Below are 27,268 nucleotides of genomic sequence, written 5' to 3' on the forward strand. Positions count from 1 at the left end.
GAACTTTACGTTGCGTGTCATTGGGCTCTCAGTGGTTTGTGGCTTTCCTTTAAGTCCATTCCAGAGTGTCTAATGAGATGTTCAAGGTACAAGACGTGGGTTATGAAAACATTGCTGCTCTAGTCTTAAAATTCCACCACTAAGCAGACTTCAAATTGAATGTATTTTACTTAAAGAACAACAGTGAGCAAATGACAGATTTGGGGGGTTTCTTTGCTAATTTTTCCTCACAGCAGAGTGAAAGAGAGTACTTGAAGGTTGCTCTTTTTAGTCTACTTGGTTCAGACAGGGAGCGCTATCAGAGCTGATCTAGTTCTGCAGGTAATAGTGTTACCTTCAGAAAACTTTCAGATAACTTCATTAAAGTAGCTACAAAGCCGTTGTATATCTCCATCAAGCACGGTATCTCTCAGCTGGCTTATGTAGAGCTCATTCCAGCCTTTTATATTGTGTTAGAAGAAGGGTTAATTGCCTGCTTCTTGTCTGAAGGGAACAAATACAGGGAAAAAGCAATTATGGACTAATTTGGGTTCAAGTTGTCCTAATTTCGGTTGCCTCCCCGTTCTAAAATTAAAAGGTGATCTTGGGTGAAATTGAGACTTGTGGTGTGAAACAGTTTGACTTGGTTATTGTCGGAACTTAAATTATACTCTGTAAGGTTGGTTTATGTTGCATCTCCTACTGCATTGCTGCTGCTTTGGCATCAGGTTCATTCAGAGAGGAAGCTTATCAGTAGGTCCAAGGGTTATTGGTTCTGGAAAAGAAAGAAATTCAGTGGAAGAGCAACGAGGGCTATACTGTGCCTTTAAACAAGGACAGTTCTTATGAGTCAAAAGATTAGTTAGTGTCTTACTCATAAAACCTGTATGTCTGGCAGCAGGGTTTAAAACGAGCTGTTTTTATGAAATAGCATATGTTCTCTTTCCCACACCCCACCCTGGGGCACCATTCTTGTGAAGTGAGACTTAAAGAAGCTTGGTCATATAGAAAAATGGGAGGTACAGAAGGGAGAGGCCTCTTGTTTCACTTAACCGTATAAAGAGGATCTGAAAGGTGGTGTGGTTTTTTTCCTCTTGTCTGCTTTTACCGTGCATCCATTCCATCAACTTACTGTGGGTTGCTGTGTGTAGTGTAATTTGCTTCTACTTTATCAGCAGAAGGGAAGTTACTGGGATATGATACTGTGACCAGATTGCTGCAGAACTGCTGGAATGCAGCCTTTTCCACTGCTCTCACACCCATATTCATATATGCCACACTTGAGGAGAACAGGGCTGACTGGGCAGACGGTATTTTCACTTGAGGTTCCTCATTTCCATTAGAAGTTGCTCCAGAGAAGTGAAAGGAGCTGTAGTAGTGCGAGAGTAATTTAAGACATGGGTATGACTTCACACTCTATTACAATTCATTCCTTAAAAATTATTCCAGAAAAGACAGTCTTGCTGGGACAGTATCTTAACAATTCCCTTTGCTCCCTCCATACTAAATGAAACTGCTGCAGTTTTGGTATCTGATTACGGAGAACTGCAGTTCTTTCTCAAGATTCTGGTGTAAGAATTTTCCCTGATGTGGCTTTAGAAATGAAGAAATGAAGCAGCAAAGCAATCTGTTAGAAATAAGGGTGATGTTTAGTAGCTAGTAGTTTCTGCTGTGTAAATAAAAGAACATCTATGAAGCGTTTTGCAGAGTTCCTAAAGTCACTTTTCAAGGTCTCCATTGTGGTAGGCTTTTTGCAGATGCTCCTAGGAGAGCGCGCTGCAATGAATGTTCCAGGACTGCTGCTTTGTTTTTTGTTTTTCCCCTTATTTTGTTTTCAGGTGAACAATAGGCATTCAAACGTTTCACCATTTCAAAATGCTCTGCCTGCTAAGTACATTTATCGGTGCAACAGTATTTATGTTCACGTTATACTGAGTAATTCTAATACCGGGAAGCAAACCAAGTCACTTTTAATGTCACACAGCAAGGTAAAATTGAAATTTGCATCTCTGGGGTTTTGGCCCTGTAGTTCAGTAGCTCGGTGGGAAGCATGGTCTCGGTTTCAGAAGTCTTGTTCAGTGTAGTAGGTGTGGCTTGTACTTCTTTACTGCTGCTGTTCTGATTCTGTGCGATGTTCTCATCTGGAACAGAAGGTGCCCCAGGAGAGATTTTTGCTGAGAATTGGGAGAACTTTTCCTGATCAATAAATCTGTTCAGTCCAGCCCATGGTTGTTAGTCTGAGGGATTTGTGACTTATTCTTTAGAGTAGCTTGTAGAAGTTGTTTAGTGGTTTTGATGGTATACTGGAAATGACAGCCCTCTGCTGTACTTACGAGAACCATTAATACGAAGGGAAATTGTGCTCACTGGTTTGTGTACGTAGCTGCTCTTCTTAAAAGCTGCTTTTACCTCAAGTTGTGTCTGATGTGCCAGAGCTGTCTGCATCTCTGCTGTTGTATATCTCTGTTTTGTGTAACTGAAACAATAAGCTTGACCTGTCTTGACATTCCTATCTGTTTCTGGACTGATGCCCTGTTTCTGTCTCTCATATATTTTTTCCCTCTGTTGTATTGTACCAGTTTCTTTCAGTGCTCTGTGTGATTATCTAGGAGGATAAGGTTTTGGATTGATGCCTAGCTTGCGTCTCTTTGTATTTCTCTCCTTTTCTTTCTTCTGCCCTTTCCCCACCTTTCTTATGCAGGTCTTGTTCAACGGTGTGTTGTTATCCAACGGGATGAAAACGGATTTGGGCTGACAGTCAGCGGAGACAATCCAGTCTTCGTGCAGTCTGTCAAAGAAGGTAAGCAGACTTGCTAAATGTGCTAGCCGGAGAGCAGCCTAGAGGGTTTTCATGTGAATCAAAGAAACATGTGCATGAGCTGGAGGAGAAAACTCCAAATGCCTTCCTCACAGGTGGGATGGCTGTAGCTTCGGAATAGATGTGCGAGGACAAAGAGTGTTGCACTGTTGGGATGCAGTGAATCACTTCCTCGGTGTCTGATGTATTTGGAAACTGACCTCTTGCATCTGAGAGAAAGTAAATGACTCCTTGAAACGTGGTGGGATTGTGGCTTCATGTATCCGCTGCAAAATGAGAACAGAACTGCTCTAGTCTAGATAATCAAAGATTTTGATAGAGAGAGAGAGGAAGCTTATGTGAGTGCGGGAAGTAGCTCTGACTGGAACTACAGAAGCACTTAAACCGTTTTTGCTTTGAATGGTTCTATTGAAAGTGCAACTGAATGATTTCTTGCCTCTCTAGATGGAGCAGCCATGCGGGCCGGAGTGCAAACAGGTGATAGAATTATCAAGGTAAGGGAATTCACATTATCAGAGAAATGGCTCCTTTGTATTAAATGAGCTCTTTCCCTGAAAGAATGTCATTGCTGTGTCTGCTGTGATACTTGCATCTGCCCGTGGGATAGAGGAATGGCCAAAGTATTCGTGTTCTGGGGATACCAGAACAGTAACCACTGAAGGTCCACTGCTGAATGTTAGTTTTGTTGAGGAGATCACACTCATTTCAGAACTTTATGGGCAAGTTCAGCATCCTACGAGGTTCAAGTATCACACGTACAATAAAAACGGAAGTGGCAGGGGAGAGAAGGAACAGAGAGTTGTTGATATTACCTGTAAGTAAATAGTCTTCTTGGATTACTGTTTTTCCCTTAACTGACCCCAGAACAGTGTTCTTTTAGTCCCAAACTACTAAGAAATCAAGTCAATGACTAAAAAGGCTATCTAAACTATTGCTGCAAAGTTATCGTTGTTGTACAGTAGCTACTGACACAGATAGAGCTGGGAATTCAACTAGGCATTTAAATTAATGAATTAAATTAGCTACCTTATTTTTTTTTCTGCCCGTTCAGAGGTGAATTTTTTTTGTTGTTGTTTGGTTGCTTGGTTTTCTTTCGTATGTGTGTAATTTTCGTTTTGCAGAGCTCTGCTCACCAAGATAAACTGTTAGAAGGATAAGTTGTCTATCTGTTGGTGTCTTGGAAGATATAGTGATGGTGATGGGGGGGAAAGGAAATATTGTTCCTCCTTCTAGTGCTTATTGTGTCGTGTGTCGGTACCTTTCTTTGGAAATCAGCAACTAAACACTATTAACTTTCTCTTCCTCCCTACCCCCAGGTGAATGGCACTCTTGTAACACACTCAAACCATTTGGAGGTGGTAAAGCTGATCAAGTGTAAGTAAAGGCAGGTTACTATTTTTGTCTCCGTGCTACTTTAAAGCATGAAAGGCGTGATTTTAAAGGACCAATGACCAATTCAGCCATCAAGGGACAGATGAGGTCTAACCACGCCCCATGCTGAAAGATGAAGGGTGTGTATGAAACAGTGAAGTGAAATTGGGGTAGTTTTGACATCTCAGAATTGAACTGCTACATGCTTCTGCAGTTTCTCCTTGGCTTGATGTTCAAAGTTACCATCAAACCTTGCCTATGCATCTTCCTGTAGTTTGATTCCACCTTAAATTCCATAGCTGTTCAGGCACTCTTAATGTAGATTGCGAAGGACTGGCTTTTCTAAAAGTGCGTTCTTCGTCGATTTTCTTGTACAAGGAAGAAGGTGGTAGTGGTTCCTTACACCCTAGCACAGTTTATTTTGTGGCATGAGCATATGTATACTGTAAATACAACCTGATAAATGTAACCTGCTGGACTAGAAATAGGATTCTGTGCTTTTCTTAAGGTTGATTATCATGAAAGTTTTTGGATTACCTGAAACAGAGATCTCTAAACCAGAGCTAACAGTGCTCTCGAGTTCTCTGGTTTGAAGAACGAACAGGTGAAGAGTGGTCTGAGTGTTGTTTCTAGGGCAAAATGGCAACCAGAGAAACAGCAACCATAGAAATCTGCAAGTGTGTCTGAAACGTGAATTGTTCTTGTTCTCCCTGCAGCGGGTTCCTATGTAGCTCTCACTGTTCAGGGGCGACCACCGGGGTCGCCCCAGATTCCATTAGCTGATTCTGAAGTGGATCTGTCAGCATTTGGGCATATGTCTCCCATCATGACATCTCCCCATTCGCCTGGCACATCAGGAAATGCAGAAAGGATTACTAGCCCAGTGCTTGTGGGGGTAAGATTTAAAGCTGTCTTTCCAAAGAACAAACATAGCAGTGGAAGAAAAGTAGTCACGTATTTTTTTCCGGAATTGTTTTGTGCTTCTTGCACAAATCACAAATTGGAATTGCAATATTTATCCTGCCACCCAGTGGGCAGTGAATCACATCGAGAAGAACATTTTGTAAGTAAAAATAACGAGTCTCATCTGAGATAATAGAAATACAATTGAGGGGTTATTCACAGGTTGTCTTTGAGGTAAACTCTCGTCATGCAAATTGCAGTGTATCTGGTCCAAGCCAGTCATGCTGTAACTTTTTAATAAAAGTGGATTGTAAGGTGTGCAGATGTGGCAAAGAGGAGTAGGGAAAGCAGATAAGCAAACACTTCTGGTCTGTCTCTTTTTTTTTTTTTTTTTTTTTTTTTTAATGTTGATAGCTATGTTCAAAAGCAGGAAAGAACGCATAGGATAGGATTTAGAAGCTTGAATTGCTTCTTGGAGGGCTTTACAGAGCCTATGTTTAGGAAGTAGATGAAATGTGGCCATATCCATTTTCCTTCTTTTTCATCCCAGCTCCACCAAAAAACCCGACCCTTAATCTCTCCATATTTTCTAGGAGGAGAATAATATTGTCCACAACCAGAAAGTGGAGATTCTGAGAAAGATGCTACAGAAAGAGCAGGAGCGGTTGCAGGTAATGGAATTGCATGAGTTTGAGAGTGGTGGAGGAAAGTATAATACAAATACAAAGATCATTTTTTGAATCGCTACTTAGTAGCATCTTCAACGTGCCCTTGCATAGCCTATGTTTCAGCTTAGCTTTTCTGTATACTGGCCTAACACCGGTCTCTTATTGATCAGCTCTTGAGTTTTTAATCCTGAGAGAGTATGAAAAAATTTGTGCGTGCTTTCTTATCTGTCAGTCTGATGTAATCCTTGGGCAAGTAAGCATCTTTGACTCTTACTCAGAGATTTCAATAAATCTCTATAGAGTGCAGTTGTTTTCATACGGCACAGGAGAGAGAGGAGAGCTATATGAAGTGGACATTCTGTACCATCTACTTGGTACATGTGCTGTTTCTTATTTAAAACGCGTAAAAGGAATGAAGATTAGTAGTAGGTTGCAGTTCCTGAAGATTGAGGAGACACCTAGTGAAAGCTCATAAAATTATTTTTCAGTCTCTCCAAGAAGAGTATAGTCGATCACCCACCCCACGACTGCTCAAGGAGATACAGGAAACGAAGAAGCACATTCCCCAGCTGCAAGAGCAGTTGTCCAAAGCCACAGGCTGTACTCAGGTAACAGAATGTGTCAGGCTTCTCTGTGGTACGTTCTGGGTGAAGATTCTTGGGGAGTGATGGTGTTCTGGGCAGGCAGGAGTTCCCTGCCATGCTCTTCTGTGCTTGTACAGGGAAATTGCACCCTCTACAGTTGAGACTTGTAATTAGGCTCGCAGAGGCTGTCGAGCAGTACAGTGCAATGTTAGTATGTGAAGTGGGCTTTGCAATGGACTTTCAAATCGTCTGTGAAAAACTGCTTTTAAAACAGTAAGTGCAAAATACGATGTGTTAATTAGTCTGTCTGTCAACGCAACTTAAAAGAAACCTGTGAAGTCATTGTTGCAGTGGAGAATGAATAACTGGAAGCTTAAAACCATTTTGCTTTTGAGAAAAAAAAAAGTTAAGTAGGTGGTATTGTTTTTCACCTTTTCCCTCTGCCTATAATGTTTTAAGTCCTGACAACTTGGTGTGATTTTCTGTTGTCTTCTCTTAGAAAAGCAATGCAGCCGTTTCTAGATACATGAAGAAAGTTTTATAAATAATGTGAACTAAATGGGTTTTGAAACAGCTAATATTTAAGGATTGTCTCTTGAAATATTCTACTTGCTCTGTGCTGTCTCCCAACTCACTTTATCTTTTTAGGATGGTGTCTTGTCCTCCAGGTGTGTGACAGATTCGCTGCAGATCAGTGAAGTGGAGGCAGAGAGCGGGGATTGTGTGAGCAAACTGGATTACAGTGGTGACAGCCCCTCCCGCCCAAACAGTGACGTTGCTGATGTGAGTCTTGAACAGCTCCATGACTTTGCTTCTGTACCTTTTGGATTTGGTGTTCTTGTGCAGATTCTTCATGTTGTCCTCTGTAGGATAGATATGTATTCTGTCTCGGGAACACTGTGTATTACTAGAATAGTCTTCTCAGTACACACCAAAAGTATTTCTCTGGGGAAGCACACTATATTGGACTTCGTTAGGGACTGGGAAAGAAATAGTGTGGGTTTGGGGGTTTTGTCCAGGATTAGATTTTCCTGGCACAATCCCTGTAACCAGACAAAGAAAGAGGAATGCCAGCATCGTTCTCAGAACTCAGAGATGCTAATTAGAGCATCTTTTAAGAGTATGGTAATGTTCCATTTGCGGTAGCTGTGACTCCGATCCAGTCAGTGGGCAAGTTGCCATGAAAGTGGGAAGAGCCTTAGTTCTCCCAAATCAGCTTCAATTATTGCCAGCAGTGAAGGCTTTTAGTCTGTTCACTCATTAGTTATCAATCTGTGTGCTTGTATGGTCTCCCTGTTAGAGTGCCTTAGCACCTAATCCTTAATTAAGTCACTGTCTGATTAGTGCAGAGGAATTGAGACTGTGTGCTTGGGTTTTGGCGTAAGTTTGTTGTTTAACTTAAGGATGTCAGAGCTAAATTTGTACTAGCAGTCGGAAGTGAAAGGAAGGTGGGTCAGATGTACCTTCAAAATGTGAAACTACATGACTATTTTGGAACATTTTTCCTCCAACTCCAAATCTCACTAGATGTCACTTGTGTTTATATATAATAAATGCAGAACAAAATTTCTACCTATCTTCTTGATTAACTTAATCCTGCCAGTATTGTGCATGGTATTTTATCACTGAAGGTGATTGACACACCAAGCATTCAAACTTTTCAATCCAAACTGGCCCTGAGAAACTTAAGGATTGGTCGCGATAGGAACCTCTTGAAGTTTTACAAGGAGTCCTGAGTTCTACAGCTAGGGTGAAACAACTCCATGCATCAGTAGAGGCTGGAAACCAACAGGCTGAGTAGTAGCCTAGCTGAAAAGACCTCTTTGTTATTGTGGACACACTGAAGATGAGCCAACAGCACGTGCTTTTTGCAAATAAAGTCAAATCTCTACTTGGCTATATGAGAAATAGGATCGCCAACAGGTGCAGGGAAGTTACTAGCCCCTTCTGCTGGGTACTGGTGAGCCCACACCTGGAACGCTGCGCCCATTGTTGGGAGCCTCCTCTTCAGGGGGAAGGCTGAGAAAAGGGCCAAGTCAGAGAGCTGGCAACATGGGTGCTACATAAACTGTCAGAAGAGGTGGAGAGAGCAAAGAGAAAGCTAAGGACAGGTGCACTAGTAGATTTTACAGCTCTGCCGTTATTCAGTGTCACTGGCTTTCTTACTGAAACTGCTTCTACATTCAATGGGTTTTGGGTTTGGTTTTTTTTTTTTTTTGGAAACTGCATGTAGGTCACACATTTTAATTTGGTTGTTTGTACCTCAGCTGTTTACGAGTTCACTCTGTGAGAAAGGAGAAGTTTTGGCTGTTGTGGCTGAAAAACTTACTGTGCAGTTCTCATTTTCCTGGCTTTTCTGGTACTCACCATGGCTGAACTTCCTTCTTTCCCAGAGTCCTCGCAGTGGCTTGAAGGAGCGGATTTATCCAGATGAGAGCCCAGAAAAGACTGAGGTTCAAGATACTGTGAGTACAAAACATTGTGTCACAACAGCATCTCCTGTAATGGACACATTAAAATCTTGCTGGTTTTCCTCGCTTTCTAGATGGAGCTTGCATAAACTTTGCTTTAGAAAATAAATGTGATTAAAATTGTGCCGGGAAAGTTAATTAGCTGAGTAAATGTTTATGGAGCTTAAGAGCAAGCCTGTTTAGAGGCCAGAAATACATAATCAGCAGTAAAACAGCTGGACCTAAAATAGGTAGAGCAGTTGTATGTATTTTATTCTTTGAGTCCAGCAGTAAATGAAACTATTTTCTTTAGGATATTTAGCCATTACGAGGCTGGCATTATCAGGGATGGCCTCAAGATTAGGTAAAAGTGGAACACAGCAGAAAGTACAGACCTATCTGAACCTATTACTGTCTTCCTTAAGATGACTTCTGAAGTGTTTTTCCCTTCATCTGCTTGACTTTCCAAAGTCATATTTCTCCATTTGTACTAAGATGGTATTTGTCACATGCCACATGCTTAGTGTGTTCATGTCTGTAGATGATGCAGTTGATTTTGAATCATCTGATTTAATGTTTCTGCTTGCAACTTGGGAGAAGCATTTGTAAGGGGATCTCACAACTGCAAACTTGAACAAGGTTGAGTAAAGACACATGAGTTGCCACTGAGTTTTGAGAAGGAGAATAAAAATTATAGTAATATCTCTTGAGTTGGTAAAGAAGGTTTACTGTGGCAAGAGAGTAATAGCACTGTGCGTGTCTTCCTTCTCTTCCCTCGCTCCGCAGGATTCCCAGTCCAGTATTGGAAGTCCTTTACCCCGAGTGGGCCCTCAAATCATTGGAGCAGAGGATGATGACTTTGACACTGAACAGGAGCAGGTGGGAATGGCTTTTAGCCTTAGCCACCACTTTTCCCCCTTGACCAGAATTCTGTTCCTCTGTGCCTAAACTGCGAGTGCTCCATGACTTGATTTTATTGAGTAGTTCTTGTGTGGTGAATTAGGAATTAGAGAATGTGATTCCTGTTATTGCTGATCTTGCCAAATGAAAACATTTGGGGAGTTTGTCACAACGTGCCATCTTCGATTTTTTTGCTTTTAGTCTGTCTCTCTTCTCATAACTTCAAGCTTTCTAGAAGTTAATTTGCCTTATTTAATTTTCTTTTGCTTGTTTAGTTTCTATTAAGGTCTGCATTATTGTCACAGCAGTATAGATGCTGTAGCTTTTGACATATTTGTTCCAAGTTATTCTAGCTGTCCTTTGCTCTGAATTATATTTCATTAATTTGTTCTTGGTGTTCAGGAGAATATTTAAAAGAAGCGTTCCTATTGTAAGCTCTTCCTGGGACATTAAAATGGCATTGCAAAGGTTCTGGAATTGATAACTTTTTATTTTAATTAAACAAATGAGGAGCTAAGCTGTTGGAACAAAAGTGCTTCCTTTTTCTCACAGTAGCTTTCTTGAGTAACTCAGTTTCCATGTATCTCTACAGATTAATGGACAATGCAGCTGTTTCCAAAACATTGAGCTCCTGAAATCTCGCCCAGCTCACCTGGCTGTTCTTCTGCATCATGTGGTATCCCAGTTTGACCCCGCAGCATTGGTAAGCTGTCTGGAATTGTTTCCCTGGCCTAAATTGGTAGTCTTAACCACAGTGTGTCAGGATCTCCTTGTTCTTGTGTAGCGTTGTCAGTGACATGGCTGGATCAGCAAGGAAAGAAATGCGGATGCTGCGCAGGCATGAGAGTAGTTCAGATAAATCAAGAGAAGCACAAAGAGAACTGTCTCCCTTACATTTAGCTGTTTACAAATAAGTATTTAGCTCTTGAGAGCATTTCATTCCATCTAAGGTGGTGGGATTAGTTGTCTGTGGGGAAGGTCTGATCTCTCTGTATCTCTCTCTCTTCCCATCCCCAGCTTCCCCTTCCCTTTTCTGCTGGTTACCAGGGCAGCCTAGCTGAGGTTACCTGAGCAATCTAGATGGCTGAAGGTAGATAGGAAGAGGTTCAATCCAGCAGTGCTGAATTGCTTGAAATATGTGGAAGAAAACTTGGAGTTAGGGGTGTTAGAAGAGTTTTCATGGTATCACTTTCTTCCCCTCCTGTTTCCCACAGTTGTGCTACCTTTACACAGACCTGTACAAGCAGACCAACTCCAAAGAGACTCGGCGTGTCTTCCATGAGTTTCACCAGTTCTTCCTGGACCGAGCTGCAGTAGGTTCCAGTCATTTCTCTCGTTTTCAAGCATATCTAGCAGGTTGACTTTTACTTTTCTCCACTCTCCTGAATTGGAAGAAACTAAGGAGTTAATTATTAAGTGCTCCAAGATAAAAACTACTTTCGTTGAAATGTTACCAATGAATACAGCAAAATGAATGGTGTGTAGCTTCAGATGTCTGGTAACTGAGTAAATTACAGGGAATACATTGTCAGATAGGAGAAATAATTTTTTGATATCTAAGCAAGTTCTAGCTGTTACACATTCCCTTTTAGTTAACAATTGCTGCATGTATTGATGTAACTATTGCAAGGATTGTGAAGTTTTATGTGTCTTCTGCAAAGCCTGAGAAACTTCCTTACTGTCATAAATTGAATTACTAGATAGTGTAGATATTTAGATGAAGCGATCCTTGTGTAGTATAATATACATTCAGGATGAGAGTCTGCCCCCTAATACCATCAGATGTTCCGGTTGTATGATTTTGGCTTTTGAGGGGATTTTCTTGTATGTTTTGTACTGTGTGTTTTATTGGGGTAGCGTTTCTGTGTATATTCTCCCAGCCTTTCTTTTGTTTTGCAGAATCTAAAAGTTCCAGTTCCAGATGAAATTTCCTTAGAACTAGGTAGGGTGCTCGTCTTGTGTATCTATTTCTGCAGTTTCTACTGGCTGAGGCAGTCCAAGCCAGTTTCCAAAATGCGCTTTGTGTTACTTCAAACGTACGGTGTCCTGTGTTACAAGAAGAAACAAATACTGCTTCTGTTTCTTGGGGAGGGCATAATGCGTGCTGTGACAAATGCGTAAGTGGTGGAAAGCATGGGCCACATCGGCATGTACATTTTTTAGTATAATAGTAGGTGTGACCAAAGCTGCTTACGGAAGTTCATGTTATCAGCAAGTGAAAGGCAAATGAGTGCTCTGGATGGGTTAAAGTATACATGTGAGTGACTTTATTCTAAGGTGAAGAGGACTGTTCTCAAAACACTATCTATTAACTTTTCTTTTCTGATTTACAGACAGAAGGCGACCAGACCTCATTCCTGAAGAGCTTCATCGCCAATTTATACAAACTATGCAAGATAAAGTCTGTCCAGAAGTTCAAAGGAATCTGGAAGATTTCAGGTAACAGCAGTTGTCCGTGTGGTTTTCATGTAATTCATACTTGCCCTCAGTCAACATGTACAGTACAGGGGAAGTTCAAACTCGAGGGACATAGTAATTCATCTTGGACTGAATAGGAGGATACTGGAAAGGGCATCTAGGGCCACCCTGTGACCAATCCATGGATGTTTTTTGACACCGTGTTGCAAGTAATCATTGCAAGATCAATTTTAGAGCTTGGATTCTTCGTTCCTTGAAGGTATTTGAGGCAATTTCAGAATACTGTTACTTAGGTGATGTTATATAAATCCTTTTTACTAATTGTGTTTATAATCAGCTTATATATTTTTTTTCTTCTCCTTTTTTCCTTCCCTCTCCCATTTGGGCACGGAGTAATCCCCTTTAGAAAGCTGTCACGGGCATATAGTAGAATTTGATAATTAATATGCCCTTTCATATGGCGTCATAAGAGCTTTGTGCCAACGTGAGACTCTATACCAAGACCAGTGTTCAATAATGGACCTCTTCATGCTTAAAAATGTCTTAATTTAAGAATATGCTTCAAGTATGCAACCTGGAATGCTGCAAAAAGAGTAACTGCCTCTTGATGCTTGCAATGGCTGCCTGTCTTGATAAATACGAACTTTATGCCTCTTAAGGCTCTTAGCTATGTCTTACAGTGAGTGCAAATGTTACTGACAAATGTCGTGACTTCTCCATTTTCATACAGAAACCAATAATGAAACCTGATTGACATTTTGCGTGTCAAGAGGTTGCTTTTCCTGCTACAGGTCAGTGTTCAATTTCAAGTGATCCTTCCTTCTCCCTGTTTTGCAGGCAGAAACGTAGTATGGGATTGACCCTAGCAGAAGGAGAGCTAACCAAGCTGGATGCAGAAAGAGTTCGTGACCGGAATGCAGTGGAGAAGGAAAGAGCATGTGCAGAGCAGATTATTGCTAAAATTGAGGAAGTCTTGTGAGTAGCAGCAAGTATAATTGTGGGGATAAAAAAGGTTCTACCCTGAACCTGGCAACAGCAGAGCACGGAATTAGGAAATAGAAGCAATTTGACCTCACTACATTTACATTGCTTCCCCTGTTTGCTATGGATGTATGTTTGAGTAATGATAGCCAAAAGTAAGCTAACAGTTAGCTAAAGTCCATATGTCTTTTCAAGGAGGCTGCTGTTCAAATAGCAGAGGTAATGCTTCCGTTGTCAGCTTGCGCATTATTAGATCAGAGTCCTTTTTTTTGGATTTGAGAAACCTGTAGCTTTAGAACCTGTTTTCCTTTTAACGTGAGCCGAATCCAGTTTTCCCAGCTGAACCTTCAGTTTTGCTTACTTCCCACCCCCGCCAGGACTTTCTAAGATTCTAAAGGACACTCGGAACACAACCGCTGATGCTCTGGGTGGATGTGACTGGGTGTTAATTGGTTTTTGAGTTGAGTTTTTAAATTCTTTCTTGTTTTTAGGATGACATCGCAGCCTTTGGAAGAAGACAAGAGGTAATGAAAGTTGTGTGGGCTTTGTGAAGCAAGACCCCCCACTGCTGGCTCTGTGTTCTGCTGAGCGGAACAAGACAGCCCTCTGCTGGCTGTACCCACAACTCTCATTTTCTAAATCTCCTGGCATAAATAATTTGAATTCAGAGCCATCAACCTTTTGCTGTCAACCTCTTTTTATTCTGAAGTTTATTGCCTTTGTTTCAGATCTGAAAAGTTACTGTTGCTGAGAGTTCATGTTTCTTCTGGGTTTTTTTGTAGCTGTTGCAATCTGGTCTAACATTTACTTTGTGTATGTGTCTTGCCTTGTTCAGTTTTGTACATAGAACCATCTGAGTAGCTTTTATTATACTCCTTACAGCAAACACACCTTCTACTGTTACTTACTTTTACCATAATTCAAAACTATAACATGACTTAAAATATGTATTTAGTATATCATTTTAGGACCTTCTGTGTAATTCTCAAAATTTTATTTTTATCTCTTAGGCTGGTACATCTTTTGTATACTCCATCTTTTGTTTACAAAAGAACAAATTCCGTTATTGGCTGAGTCTTTCCCATTGTCTGTGATATTAAAAATCTGTTTCATATTAAAAAAAAAAAAAGCCAAATGCTTTTAATCTAAGAATGGTTAATTTCTCAATAGAACCTTTGCATTTGACTTTTTTCATTTTCTTGACAAAATTTATTTTCCCCAATACATTTCTTTTTATCCTCCATCTTCTTTTTTTTTTTCGTTTATACTTGGCAGTTCCACAATGCAGTATGTGATTCTTACTTACATGAAACACCTGGGAGTCAAAGTTAAAGAACCACGGAACCTGGAGCAGAAGCGTGGCCGTATTGGTTTCTTACCAAAGATCAAGGTAGGCCAAAGTGCATTTGTTTAAAGCTACGCAGCATGGATGCTTTGTTAGAATTCAAAACCCACTTTTGCATGACAGATTAGAAATCGGTATGATTTTACAGTCTTCATTGCTGCATCAAGATTACTGGGATTACTGAGCTACACAGAAAACCTCACAGTTGAAATGGGTTCTACATACAGTTTCAGACATGTGAATTAGAAATGAGTTGCCTACTTGCTTCCTTTATCTGTGTGCCTGAATTCTAACTGCTTGTTTTTCACAGTTCTAGGCTTATTAAAACTGTGGGTGAGAAACGTTTCATGTATTACAACCTTGAATCACTTGAGGACCTCGTTAAGGCTGATCAGGCTGTTGTCCTGTGTACTTTAGCTTTCTTCTTGAGAAACTTGTCCAAAACCTCATGCTTCATCATGCAGGAAAGCTACTCTTTCCTACCACCCACACTTTCCCAGTTATATAATGGATTTTTCCACCAAAACTCCCATCTCTGTAGGTGTGTTCAGTCATCTCCCACAGTATGGGGGTGTATCTGGTCACAGTAGCTACTTATTTTCATCAGCATTCCGGCTTCCTTTGAAATGTTAAGGCTGTTACAAGCAGTTCTGCACCGACAGTGCAGGAAGGTCAGATTGAGTGTTCACAACCTTTCTGAAGTGATAGGAGAAGTCGTATTTCTCTCTCCCAGATTACAGTCTGAATGCTTGTGGAACTTTGGAGTCACAAGATGTTGTGCCTTAGGGAAACAAGGTGCTATTGGTTGCTGTAAATTCATCTCTTATCCTAGGGAGGAGAGTGGTTTCTAGCTCCTGCTAAACTAAAAACAGAGTGTGTGACTTTTTGCTTAAGGTATATCTCTTAAGATGCTGTGGCTCCCCGCTGCTAACCCTGTTACACACCATTCATAGTCTGTCTGTAGGCTGTCTTTGCCTCTGATGCTGCAGGCTGTTGACCTCTCAATAACTTGTTTGAAATGAAATGTTCTTGTACCAAACTCCTAAAACTTCAAAGAATTAGTCGATATCTGAGTAAGTAACTGAATTTGAAGAAATGGATGATCTGTTTGCTTTGCTTCTCTTTGTTGTATATTAACTGCAGCAAAGTATCAAGAAAGAGAAAGAAGGAGAGGAAAAAGGAAAGAGAAGAGGCTTTCCTAATATTCTGGGCCCACCAAGGAGACCGAGTCGACATGATAGCAGTGCAAGTATGTCGGACAAGGAAGTACCTGTTCCCTAACTGTTAGTCTAAAAGCCAGATAGAGTGTCTACTGTCTTCTAAAAATCCATACTAAGAAGACTCAGTAAACTTTTTGGTTTTAAAACATGTTTTTGAAGACACACAAATCTAATTTTGTCCTGAAATGCTTCCTCTGTTCATCGCTGAAAACAGGTAAAAGCTCTTTCAGCAATGTAACGACTCTGTGTTTGCTTAGTTGGCAGAGCCATGGAAATGCAAAAGCCCCGCTATCCAAAGCACTTACCTACAGCATCTTCTGTTAGCCCGGAGCCACCAGATTCTAGCAGGACGCGCCAGAGTGGGTCCTCCAGTGATGGAACAGATGCACCGTACCCACCTGCCAACCCAATGTCTCCCTTGGCAATGGGTCCCTTTTCCTCTCCAGAAGGAAGCAAGGACAGCGAAACAGGTGGGATGATACTAGCAAAGAGGAATGATTAAAGATTGTGCAAAGCACAGTTCTGATGCAACAAACTAGACAAATTAGGAAATGTGTTTATGTCATTAGACGTGATCTTCTTTGCCTTAGTCATCTTTTCTGACTTAGTCTCTGGTTCAAATTAGGAAATCTTACCATGGCCAGAAACTGTTGTTAGGTGGGTTCTATCACCGTGGCATTCATTGGGTCATCTAACAAGAAGATACCCAGTCTCAAGTGCCTGCTTTTGTCACTGTCACCTGGAAACATTTGTCACAGATTTTTCTTACCAGCCTAGGAATTCAGTTCCTCCAGCTCAAAGCTGAAATGAGGCTGTGAATCAAGAGTCTATGAAGAGGCTGTGAAGTTCTCTAATGTACCCTTAATTTGGTACGGTTTTTGACATTTTGTACTTATTCTCTGTTTAGGTTTGAAGCAGACTGGAGAAGCTCCACCTACTAATGACTGTGTGGATGGCACACCCCGCACACCTAATAATACCTTTGAATTCCCCTCTCCTTTGGAAAACTTGCAGGAGGAGGAGGGAGAATCAGAGAGGTAACTGTGGTGCCCTGGTTGCCTGAGCCTTGGAAGAGAGTTGATGTGACAATGACCATTGAAGCTTAGTCCATAAAACTGTTGGTGACATCATTTGTGTTAAATGTTATTGGTAGAAGTAGGAAATGCTGATCTGTGTCTGCCACTATGGTAGTGCTGGAAAACTGCTATCAGGAGGGTGAGGCTGACGGACACTGTATTCTAGTTAGGAGGTTAGGCCTTCACTCTGAAGTTATGCTGAATGTTTGAGTGGGGTGAAATTCTTGCGTAAGCTTCCCTAATAATTTCTTTCCTTCTTTGCAGAATGGTTGACATGGGAACACCAAAGCCTTTTCGCAAGTGAGTATGCTTATAAATGTTGGAACTTCACAGAATTTGTTTAGAGTTTAATAGGTTATTAAGTAGAGTACAGTAGTGTTCAGTGTTCTGAGACAGTACAATAGTCTGCATGATCTTTCCTTTTTTTAAATAACTCATATATGAAATGAGACACTGGCATCTGTATATAGGACAGGTGGAGTGATTCATATGCAGATAAACCCTTTGATCTATGAGTGAAGTATAGTGATTGTTGTATCTGCTGATTTGAATTGATGGGTTAGGGTGGTGAGATTTCCACATTTTCTTTTTAAACCTGTGTAGTACTGTTAGCTCTGTGTCTGCAGACAGATGGAGGAAAGAAATTGTAACCTGTCCTTTCACCAACTTGGTATTTGACTTCAAGCAAATTATTTCACCTGTATCATTAAAGGGAGGTTTATGGAAATACTGTGAGAACAGATATTCACGCTCTAATTGTTCTGTAAAGGGCAAAATTAGAAAATGTGCCTGTATATTCAGACATCTAACAGCCTCCAGCTGTTATGGAGAGCATATTCATAATACTTTACAACTGATATACATATACTTAGATTTTCTCTTTCTTTCTTGCATCCCTGCCTAAAACGGGACGTGTCTGACAGATCTTTTCGTGTTAGGTTGGACAGTGTTGGTTTCGCAGATGTCCAAAGTGAAGATGAGCTGTATGATTTTGACATGGACATGGACCCTCCCAACTGGCAGCAGCTTGTGAGCCGAGAAGTGTTGATGGGGCTGAAACCCTACGAAATAAAGCGCCAAGAAGTGATTAATGGTGAGATGGGTATTTTTTCCTAGCTCACCAAACACAAAGTTGAAACCTGTCCTCTGGAGCTCTGAAGTTCTTAAAACTAAGTCTTTCTTCACTGATCCGCTCAAAGTAGCGGCCACCTATTACTTCTGGTTTTCAGAGTTCATGTGTGTGAAAGTTGTACTTGTTACTGAAAAGTATCCTGAGATGAGACTGATCCAGTCCTTAGAGAAGAAATAAACAACATGAAGTGGTTTGACACTGAAAGGCCAGTTTGCAATATTATGTTCTATAGAAGAAGGCAAGATGCACTTGGAAAGCACATGATGCAGATGGGAAGCTACTACCAAACTTCATCTTCAAAGCTTCGTCTCAATTTCAGGTCTTAAAATCCTGCAGAACACTCTGTGTGGCTATATGAGCTACTAAGAGTTCACTCGTTTGGGGCAAATTATGAGCCGTGAATCAGTTAGCTTCTCTGTTCTTTCAAGCATGGAAGTATAGCAGCGCATGGCTCCGTTCTGGAGCAAGCTGGAGTATGGGCCAGCAAGGGGAGTGTTGGTGAAGGAGACTCTTTGTATCTTCATACTTCTGACTTCCGTTTGCTTCACATTTGGATCCACGTTGCCACACCTCTAAGTAGGCAGTTACAATCCTGCTTTCTCCTCTCTCTTCAGAATTGTTTTACACCGAGAGAGCTCACGTCCGCACATTGAAGGTTCTGCATAATGTCTTCTACCAGCGCGTCACCCGGGAAGGGATCCTGAACTCCAGTGACAAACGGAAAATCTTTTCAAATCTGGAGGATATCCTTGGGCTTCATGGTAAGAGCAGCTGAGGTGCCTTTCAGCTTTGTAGTCTCAGCTGGAATTCTGGATACAAATAGCTGAAAAATGTAAGCAAGTGACCCTGAAACAAGAGGTAATGTCACAGAGCGCTTCAGATGAGAAAGAGTACTACAGCTGTTCTTCCTTTTGCACACAGTTTTACCATTTCTGATGTACAAAGATGTTTTGATAAAGGATGCGTGTGTCCAGTGTTTCAGATACTTGCTTTTTCTTATCTGCGCACACAGGCTCTCTTGTGCCGATTCATGGTTTGATAGAAGAAGCAATGCTTTGATGCATGGTATTTGTGGGTCAATATTCAAAACGTTACAACTGTTGTTGAAGACAGTATGAAAACAAATCTGAAAAGATTCATGTCTTGCAGGTGGTTTTGAAGGGCGGCCCTTCTTAATTGTTTAGAGAAAGGAGTGTTCAGAATCAGAACTTCAGCTCTGCCACTGAATATATGTATTGCGTATATAGAATTTTATGCAGGTGGCTTGGAGTGTGTTCTACATTATTCCTGTGTTTTTAAAAGGGCAGTGGTATTGAGCCTCAGAAAAGATAAGACTTGAAGGTTCGTAGGAGTCATTTGAAGACAGGTGAGACAGAACTGCAAAGGATTTATATAACATTTTCTTAGATACTCTGCTAAATATATTATGTTGCAGGACACTTAATTTTTTGTGAAATTATTGCAAATCTAGTCTTTTCCTAAAATAGCTTTTATTTTAAAATAAATGCTGAAAATTTAAGCAAACAATTTTTTTTTTTTCTTAAGTTGCATTGAACGATCAGATGAAAACGGTCCGAAAAAGGAACGAGACTTTTGTTATTGGCCAAATTGGGGAAGACTTGCTTTCCTGGGTAAAATCATTTTTACTTTCTTGTACTTGAAAATAATGTTTCATAGAATGACAGAGCCAGAGGTTAGTGAACATAATTCCCAGCTAATAGGAATTGAAGATCTTAGAGCTGTCATTTCTGTGGAGCCAACACAGAGCTAGAAAGGAAAGAAAACAGGAAGAACTCATGGGATTTTCATTTAGCTAGAGATAAGAGTAATTTAAGGAAGAAAAAATAATTTCCTTATGATGCGTGGGTAGAGTAGAAAGGTGGTTTTAGAGACATAAAGGTGAGTAGGATTTTGAGAAATGTAGTAGCACAATTTGTTTCAGTGACACTGAAATTTAAGTCTTGTGTTGCCTGTGGTTCAGTTAAAAGATAGTTAAAGATACTTGTTTCCAATCCTAGGATTTACATAGCTGAACCTTTTCGAATTTATAGCACTGTTGCAGACTTCCTTTCTGAGATCCAAATGACAGGAGCAGGAGTTATGTAGATTCTTCAAGAAAAAAAACCCAAACACCTCTCTCAGGAATCACCCAGTTTGTTTGTTTTCAAGTCTACTTAATTTAGGGTTGAAGATGGATCTGCTTATTCTTTTCAACGCTTCATGTAGAAGCCTCTTTTGGTGGTTTTTTTTTTATAGCCCACTGTTTGTCTAGTATTCCAGGAAAAAAAAAGGAAGAAAATTAAAATCAGATGTGGCTGGTAAAAAACCACCTCCAACCCTTTCAGTTCTCCTGTGTATTATTGAAAAAGCAAGAAAATACCTGCTAGAGCAAGCTAGACCTTAAGCTAATAGTTATATGCCCTTGCGTAGTGTTGTGGCTAAGTGGCTAAAACAAAAACCCACAGGGTCTCATTCTCCAGAGTGAGTATTTTCAGGAGTTACTGTGCTGTGTCACAGACTGGGTAGCAGGAATGGGAAGAATTGCAGTTGCAGTAACAGACTAACCATCTGTCATCTGCAGCACCTTTCTCAGCCCTGCTCATGGCTATCATTTCCCCTGGCCATGTTTTTATAACCTTCATTTAGGAAATAAGATGTTATGTTATATTCTGGTGTTTAAACACGGGTGTCCCTGAGAAACCAGATGATCATTGGTCTTGGCTTTGCTGACCAACAGTCTAGTAAATAACCCCTTGCCATTCATCTGAGTGGAGGGCTTTTTTCTGCTCTCGTTATGGCTGACAGTGCATACACAGCATTGTATTCTCCCTCGGAATCAGCAGTGCACTTATGGAAGGCGTTGGATGTGCTAGGGCTGGAGGCAGGAGAACTGTAGAGTTTGAGATGTAAAGGGGTTCCTCGGTAGGTTGGGAAGGTGAAACCTTAAAAAGGGGATGGAAATCACTTCTCGTATTTTGCCAGTAATTCCTTTTTTTACCTGGCGAGACCAGTTCTGCCATGTGGCTATATGTCTGTTGAAAGTGGCACATGTTGAACTTGCGTCCGTCTAAATTTGGCTTTCTTGGCTTTCTGGCACAGTTTAGTGGACCAGCAGAGGAGAAGCTGAAACATGCAACTGCCACTTTCTGCAGTAACCAGCCCTTTGCTCTAGAGGTCATCAAGTCACGCCAGAAGAAGGACTCTCGCTTCCAGACTTTTGTGCAGGTGAATTTTATGCAAGGGTTTGAGTTGCCTTGAGGATGTGGCTGGTGGCCAGCGTGTTATAATGAATGGCTGTAGATAAAGTTGTTATAATTAATGACATCATGTCTAACATTGTCTTCAGATTGGGATCATTTCCAATACTGTATTTATCTCTGCTAATCATTTCTGGAGGGAGGAACCTTTAATTCTGGGCAACACAGAATGTTCTGATAGAATGCAGGAAAGCACATGCTGTCTCAGGCAGGAGATTGCATCTCACTTGAAGTGGCTGTTTCCCAAGGTTGAGTACTTCTGTGGGGAAAACTGCTTATAGTAGTGCAATTTCGATGCATGCTGTGGGCAGAAGACAGATTATATACACCTATTCTGCCTGCCAGGAAAGGGGCTTGAGTACATGTGGCATTTGGAGGAGAGAACATTATCTTCATTACCACAGGCTGGGAAGAACTCTGGTAGTACAAGGGTTGAGGTTATATTGGAAAATGTACTGTAGTTTTCCTGTAGTGTGAAGGCCTAAACTGATGTCTTCTCTGGGTGGCAGTGACTGAGATTGATCGGAGATGGTACCAGGCCTCTGTGAAGTAATGAGGGAAGGAAGCCGCTGCTTTTGTGATGAGCCCTTCCTATATGTAATTGCAGATGGAGAGGGGATGTGTTGTCTGAATGATAGATCTTGGCATTTCTTTCCAGTATTTAATTAGTAGAAAGCGAAGTAATAGACGTTTATGTGATGAATAGATGTTAAACGTTCAGGTAATTATAGTCTTAATAAAAATGACAAATGTAGTTATTGTGCTGTTTAAATTTAGGATGCTGAGAGTAATCCACTGTGTCGCCGGTTGCAGCTGAAGGATATCATTCCCACAGAGATGCAGAGGTTGACTAAGTACCCCCTTCTGCTGGATAACATTGCTAAGTACACAGGTAAAGACTTTCCACTGGCATTTGTGCATGCATCTCAGCAGGTTTTCTAGGCAAATGTGGTTTCAAAGCGTATGTTGAAGAACAGTTCCATTTTATGGGTCACTATCGGTTTTCTTTGTGATCTCCCTGCTGCCTTGTGCACAGGAGGGCAGGTTAAAAAAAAAAAAAAAAAGTCTTTGTTTCTAAATTAAATTTATTTTCCATCTTAGGAAAAGAAAATACAAAAAAGGAAAGTCAATGTGGAATAAGTTAATGGCAGTCATCGTTGGGTTGTGGTGTATGTAGAGTGCAATAGAATCACTTAAATGTAGTTTTAAAAAGTTAAGGGAGCAAAACTTAATGCTAGAGTTTTGAAGATAAACCAAGCCACTTTGCTTATGGAAGTCACTGGCAAAACAACTTGATTTGCTATTAGTTTTTGAAGAAGGAAACCAGGAATTCGTGACCGCCTCCTCTCCACACTCTAGTTCGTAGCCTGTTTCTTAATTTTACACTGACTATTAATAACAGTTTTTAATGATTATTACAAACAGACAGGACTGATGAAAGTATTTTCTTATACTTCTGATTGTGTGATAATGTCAATGGCTGAAGTTACTTTCAGAAGAAAAAGGAACGGAGGAAAAAGAGCAGGTGTGGTATAACTCATACTTATTACATGCTCTTGGCAACCGAATGTGTAGGAATTTACTGAGAGGCGAGTTCCATTTGTGTTACTGTTTTGAATAGTCATTAGCATGCTTTGTCTTTCTGTAATTTTCTAGATATATTAACTCATTTCTACTGTCTTGAAGAAGGAAATAACTAGAAAGAATTCAGTCACTTAAGATACTCTATTTGTTTCAGTGAATTGGTTTTCAATAATAAATATAGATGGTAAACATATTTTTTTCTTGAGTTCAAGGCATTAAGATGGCTAAATCAAACTATTAAGAGAAAATCCATATAAGTGAATTCCAGTTTCCATGTAGATGCATTTGAGAGAGAAAAAGAGTAAGAGCTTCAATAATAGAAATGTCTAATTGGTCATTACTAACATAGAAATGTGAAGAATGAAGAATCTAATAAAAACCTATCAAGTTACTCCATTGCTTAAACAAGCTTGGAAGAAAACAAAAAGCAGATAATAGTGAACAAATTGATTTTTTTTTTTTTTTTTTTTTAAGGTCACTTTTTTTTGTTAATGACCAACGGTGTTTGTGTTTTGGTTTTGCTTGTTTTGTGGGTTTTTTTTTTTTTTTTAATCAATCCTCAGGACTATTAGTTCAAAATTCCCGATATCTGGGAAAAATGTGCAGTCTGAGCTACACGCCTAAAATCTGATGCAAAACAAGCTTCATATAAAACTCTCGGATGTTATCAGTATAATGTCAAGTAAGAATTTTGAAGCAGAGTGAATTTGGAAAGAAACACTTTCCTACACAATAGACAGAACAACAAGAATTCAGCAGACAACAGAATGTTATTGTAGTCTTCCTTCCTCATCTGTTGAATCTCTAAAGCACACAGAACGTTTTTACGTTCTTGCAGAGGGTGGAGTTTAGTTAGGATGTGTTACACTGAAAGCTATTTCCAGCATAACAGGCGAAAATATGATTAATAATACCACAAAATGCCTTTTGAGGTTTACTAGCAGATACCTGCTGCAGTGTAATTTCATTACTCATAAAACATATACTGCATTTACAGGTTCACTCTAGTCATAATTAGGAAAGCATGTGATACTCCATTATTTTTGATGTACTTGTTTATTTGCCTGTTAACTAAGTTCTTAGTGTGGCTTGTGGTAGTGAGAATTGATGGGGTTCACCTGTATCTGTGTATGATCAAGAGACATTGGCTGGAAAGATAACTCTCATTTGCTCTTGCTGTAATGCAAGACTGGTTTTTATAATGAGGCTGCCTAAATGTAGCCAGAAGTACTTTTTTTCCTAAGCTGTTAAAATAAATACAGGCTCTTTGGATGGAAAAAGTTACTATGTAATACATGTTTTTTGATATTTTGCATTAGGTTTCTTTGTCTATTTCTCTGTCTTCCAAAATAAATAAATAAAAAGGATTAGGAGAAATGCAGAAGCCAGTAGTCAGTTGCAGAGCCCCGGGACTTTGGCTAGCTGGCTGTGTGTGATCTTAAATATCTACCCTGAGACCCTCTCTGTATTGCAGTGGAGTCTTAGTGAATTTTTTAGCTTTCTCAGAATACTTCTCAGGTTGATGTTTGTGGAGTGAATATTTGCCACAAACCTCTCAAAACAGGGAGAGTAACAAGTGCCGTGCTGCATATGGTGATCATCAGAGGCCGGTGTCTTGTGCAGGGCAGAATGAATTACCTCCTGTCAGAAATCTGTTTTTGTCATTTCACCTTTGAAGCTTTTGTTGATAGGCTGTTCTGCGAATTTAAGTTCTCTTTGTCAAATTTGAGGTCAGCAAACTGCACTAGATTTCTGACTTTTTCAACCTTTATTGGAATGTATTATTACATTTCCTTTTGCTCTTGCAGAACTGCCTGAAGAGAAAGAAAAAGTGAAGAAAGCAGCAGATCATTGTCGTCAGATCCTTAACCACGTGAACCAGGCTGTCAAAGAGTCTGAGAACAAGCAGGTAGGAGGTGAACAGAGTGAGCATCAAGGCTTGGGGAGAATGAAGTTGAAGGGCAACAAGCTGCCCGAGACCTGGAGTCTCTGTACTAGTGGCTTTATATTGTGCTTAAAGATATTTTGTGGCTTAAGTATTCATGTGAGGGGAGGAATCCTGGGCATTTGGGAATGCATGGAAGTATTCATGACTGCCTGCACACTGTCGTTAGTGAGTTTTGCTAATCAGGGTGACCATCTTCATTGTATTTTCTGCAGCATTTGGAAGATTATCAGCGTCGTCTCGACCTGTCCTACTTGAAGCAGTCTGAGGATCCCATGATGGATGAGTTCAGGGTGAGCAGCAACATTAAAGCAATCTCTACGTAAACTGTGATTGCAACCCTGTCGTTCAGTTCGTGGCTCTTTCTACTACAGTCTTCTGATGGACAATCAAATGGCCTTTGGAGATAAACATTTCTGTACAAAAATTAAAACAATTAGTCCCAGAAATTTGAGTTTTGCTACCTTCCTGAAGATCTCTGTGCATGTAACAACTTGGTTCTGCACATAGTAGTGTTGATGAAGCTTGTAAGCTCTTTGCAACAAAACTTAATGGTCTGCAAGCTAATGCACTGTATCACATAAGAGATACTTGATGGACTACGAGTCTTGTTATGGATATATCTCATATGATAGAATGTCTTAGTTGTGCTGTTGCAACTGGAGAGGCTTCACAGTCAATGAGGTGTAGCAATGCAGTTGGCTTTTGAAGAGCTTGTACGCAGGCGGATTTGTATAGGACATCCACAGGTAGCCAAATAAAGCCTTAAGTCCTGTGCTAAAAGCACTGTGTTTCATGGCCCCTGTAAATTCTTGCAGATGTGTTCATGAAGCTGGTTACTTGCTGTCAGCTGCTGTTAAATGGAACGCCAACACCACATCCTCAGAGCAGGACTAACTTTATGAAATTTTCATGTTTCAAGTGAATGATGCGTATCAATAGGCACTTGCAACTTGAAACAAATTTTTTCTTTCTCACGTGCTCCAAATAGGACTCTTCCCCCTTTTCTCCTACATCTTTTCCTCATGATTTGGTACTTTATCCCCAGTTCTTTGTTTTTACCACTTTCTATGCCTGTGTCTTGTATAGATTCTCTGTTGTTTATTTATGACTCTCGTATCTTCCCCAAAGTCAGTGTGTATCCAAAAAATTTTATATGTAGACTTTTCTGTAAAACTGTGTCATGTATGCTTCTTCGAATAAACTTGCAAGCATTTAGTTAGGAAATTAAGAACTTACTGGCAGTTAGGAAATCTTGCTGTCATTGATCGTAGACTCTGAGACTTGGAAGGAATGACTTGTGAAAATTGTCACTTCTACTTGCCTGCAGATCTAAATGTCAGAAGCACTGAAATGACTGAAGAATCCATTGACATTATAAAGTCCATCAGATCATTGGAATGATTTGTATATCAGTATACCATTTGTAGGCACACTTGACTTGCAAATAGCATGCTGAAGCATTAACCGGTTGTAATACTGGAACTGCAGGCTTTATATGGGGTATTGGAAAAATGCCTCCTGGAGATCAGATGACATCCTAATGCCTTAGTAGCTTGACTTGGTAGGAAAATTCTCTACCCTGTGACCCTCAGCATCTGCACAAGAGCAGTGAAAGAGAAAGGGTGATAACAAACACTCTCACAAGATTTATGGTTTACAAGCATAGCCTACTCCTGCTCCACATTTCTTTTTCCCGACTGGGTTTGACTGCTCATCTGCAAACTGGAGTGCCTATCCTACCCTTCCCTCTGACATGCCCATGCTTTACCATTACTTGCTTACACAGAAATTTCATAGTGCTACTTTATTTTTCTTTCCACTGGTGACAGAACTTGGATCTAACGAAGAGAAAAATGCTTCATGAAGGACCTCTAACTTGGAAGGTTAATCGTGACAAAACTATTGGTGAGTCCTGTTCCATCAACTGACTTGCTTGGGTTTGTGTGTGTTTGTTGAGGAGAGAAAGAGAAAGCATTTCTGCAGTTTCCGATTATGATTCTTACTGCCACCTATAATAGTGCCAGTGTGTTTCTCAGAGCTGATTAAATTATTCTTGTCAATTCTGAAATGTGCAGGAGTATCATTAAGGCCGTGCAGGGACACAGCAGTCACTCGTGAGATGATCCAATTCCATCTGTAGCTTTCTCCTGTAGTTTTGATGAGGAAGATTTGCAGGCTTTGCCTAGAATGGCATAGCACTGATTGCTGCCTCTGCATGAGTAATCAAAAATGCAGCCTCTTTCTTTCTGCAGGGGTGTGATAGAACTACGAATCTTTAACTCTTTCTGGGTTCTTCTGCACTCTGTACAGATCTCTACACTCTGCTTCTGGAGGACATTCTGGTGCTGTTGCAGAAACAAGACGACAAACTGGTACTGAAGTGTCACAGTAAAATCTTGGCATCGACGGCTGACAGTAAACACACCTTCAGTCCTATCATCAAATTGAACACCGTTCTGGTTCGTCAGGTGGCAACAGGTCAGCGTAACCAATTGAGAAAGCAAAAGAGGTAGCTAACGATGAAGGTTAGATCAGTTGAGGATAGATTTTTTTTTTGTCTAGAGTTCCAGAGTAGAACATGGAAAAACGCGTAGGCTTAATTCTCGATTGTCCAACATCTTGCTTTGTACGTAT

General features: G+C 40.4%; 1 protein-coding gene across 1 annotated transcript in view; it reads left to right on the plus strand.

Moving 5' to 3' along the window:
* ARHGEF12 (Rho guanine nucleotide exchange factor 12) overlaps positions 1 to 27,268 on the plus strand; it is a 43,325-nt gene that overhangs the window by 7,135 nt on the left and 8,922 nt on the right. Inside the window, exons 4-32 of the mRNA XM_009951224.2 lie at positions 2,681 to 2,779; positions 3,242 to 3,291; positions 4,114 to 4,171; positions 4,885 to 5,063; positions 5,665 to 5,742; positions 6,228 to 6,347; positions 6,972 to 7,106; positions 8,717 to 8,788; positions 9,560 to 9,652; positions 10,266 to 10,376; positions 10,888 to 10,986; positions 11,573 to 11,615; positions 12,007 to 12,112; positions 12,929 to 13,066; positions 13,564 to 13,596; positions 14,348 to 14,462; positions 15,561 to 15,666; positions 15,895 to 16,107; positions 16,545 to 16,674; positions 16,978 to 17,013; positions 17,652 to 17,806; positions 18,460 to 18,606; positions 19,391 to 19,476; positions 20,945 to 21,070; positions 21,880 to 21,994; positions 24,495 to 24,595; positions 24,847 to 24,924; positions 26,464 to 26,539; positions 26,945 to 27,112. Of these exons, the coding sequence (XP_009949526.1) occupies positions 3,253 to 3,291; positions 4,114 to 4,171; positions 4,885 to 5,063; positions 5,665 to 5,742; positions 6,228 to 6,347; positions 6,972 to 7,106; positions 8,717 to 8,788; positions 9,560 to 9,652; positions 10,266 to 10,376; positions 10,888 to 10,986; positions 11,573 to 11,615; positions 12,007 to 12,112; positions 12,929 to 13,066; positions 13,564 to 13,596; positions 14,348 to 14,462; positions 15,561 to 15,666; positions 15,895 to 16,107; positions 16,545 to 16,674; positions 16,978 to 17,013; positions 17,652 to 17,806; positions 18,460 to 18,606; positions 19,391 to 19,476; positions 20,945 to 21,070; positions 21,880 to 21,994; positions 24,495 to 24,595; positions 24,847 to 24,924; positions 26,464 to 26,539; positions 26,945 to 27,112 (2,956 nt within the window). The 5' untranslated portion in view covers positions 2,681 to 2,779; positions 3,242 to 3,252. The remainder of the gene's footprint in view (positions 1 to 2,680; positions 2,780 to 3,241; positions 3,292 to 4,113; positions 4,172 to 4,884; positions 5,064 to 5,664; positions 5,743 to 6,227; positions 6,348 to 6,971; positions 7,107 to 8,716; positions 8,789 to 9,559; positions 9,653 to 10,265; positions 10,377 to 10,887; positions 10,987 to 11,572; positions 11,616 to 12,006; positions 12,113 to 12,928; positions 13,067 to 13,563; positions 13,597 to 14,347; positions 14,463 to 15,560; positions 15,667 to 15,894; positions 16,108 to 16,544; positions 16,675 to 16,977; positions 17,014 to 17,651; positions 17,807 to 18,459; positions 18,607 to 19,390; positions 19,477 to 20,944; positions 21,071 to 21,879; positions 21,995 to 24,494; positions 24,596 to 24,846; positions 24,925 to 26,463; positions 26,540 to 26,944; positions 27,113 to 27,268) is intronic.

The sequence above is a fragment of the Leptosomus discolor genome, chromosome 22, assembly GCF_034619465.1.
Source record: "Leptosomus discolor isolate bLepDis1 chromosome 22, bLepDis1.hap2, whole genome shotgun sequence".
NCBI lineage: Eukaryota > Metazoa > Chordata > Aves > Leptosomiformes > Leptosomidae > Leptosomus > Leptosomus discolor.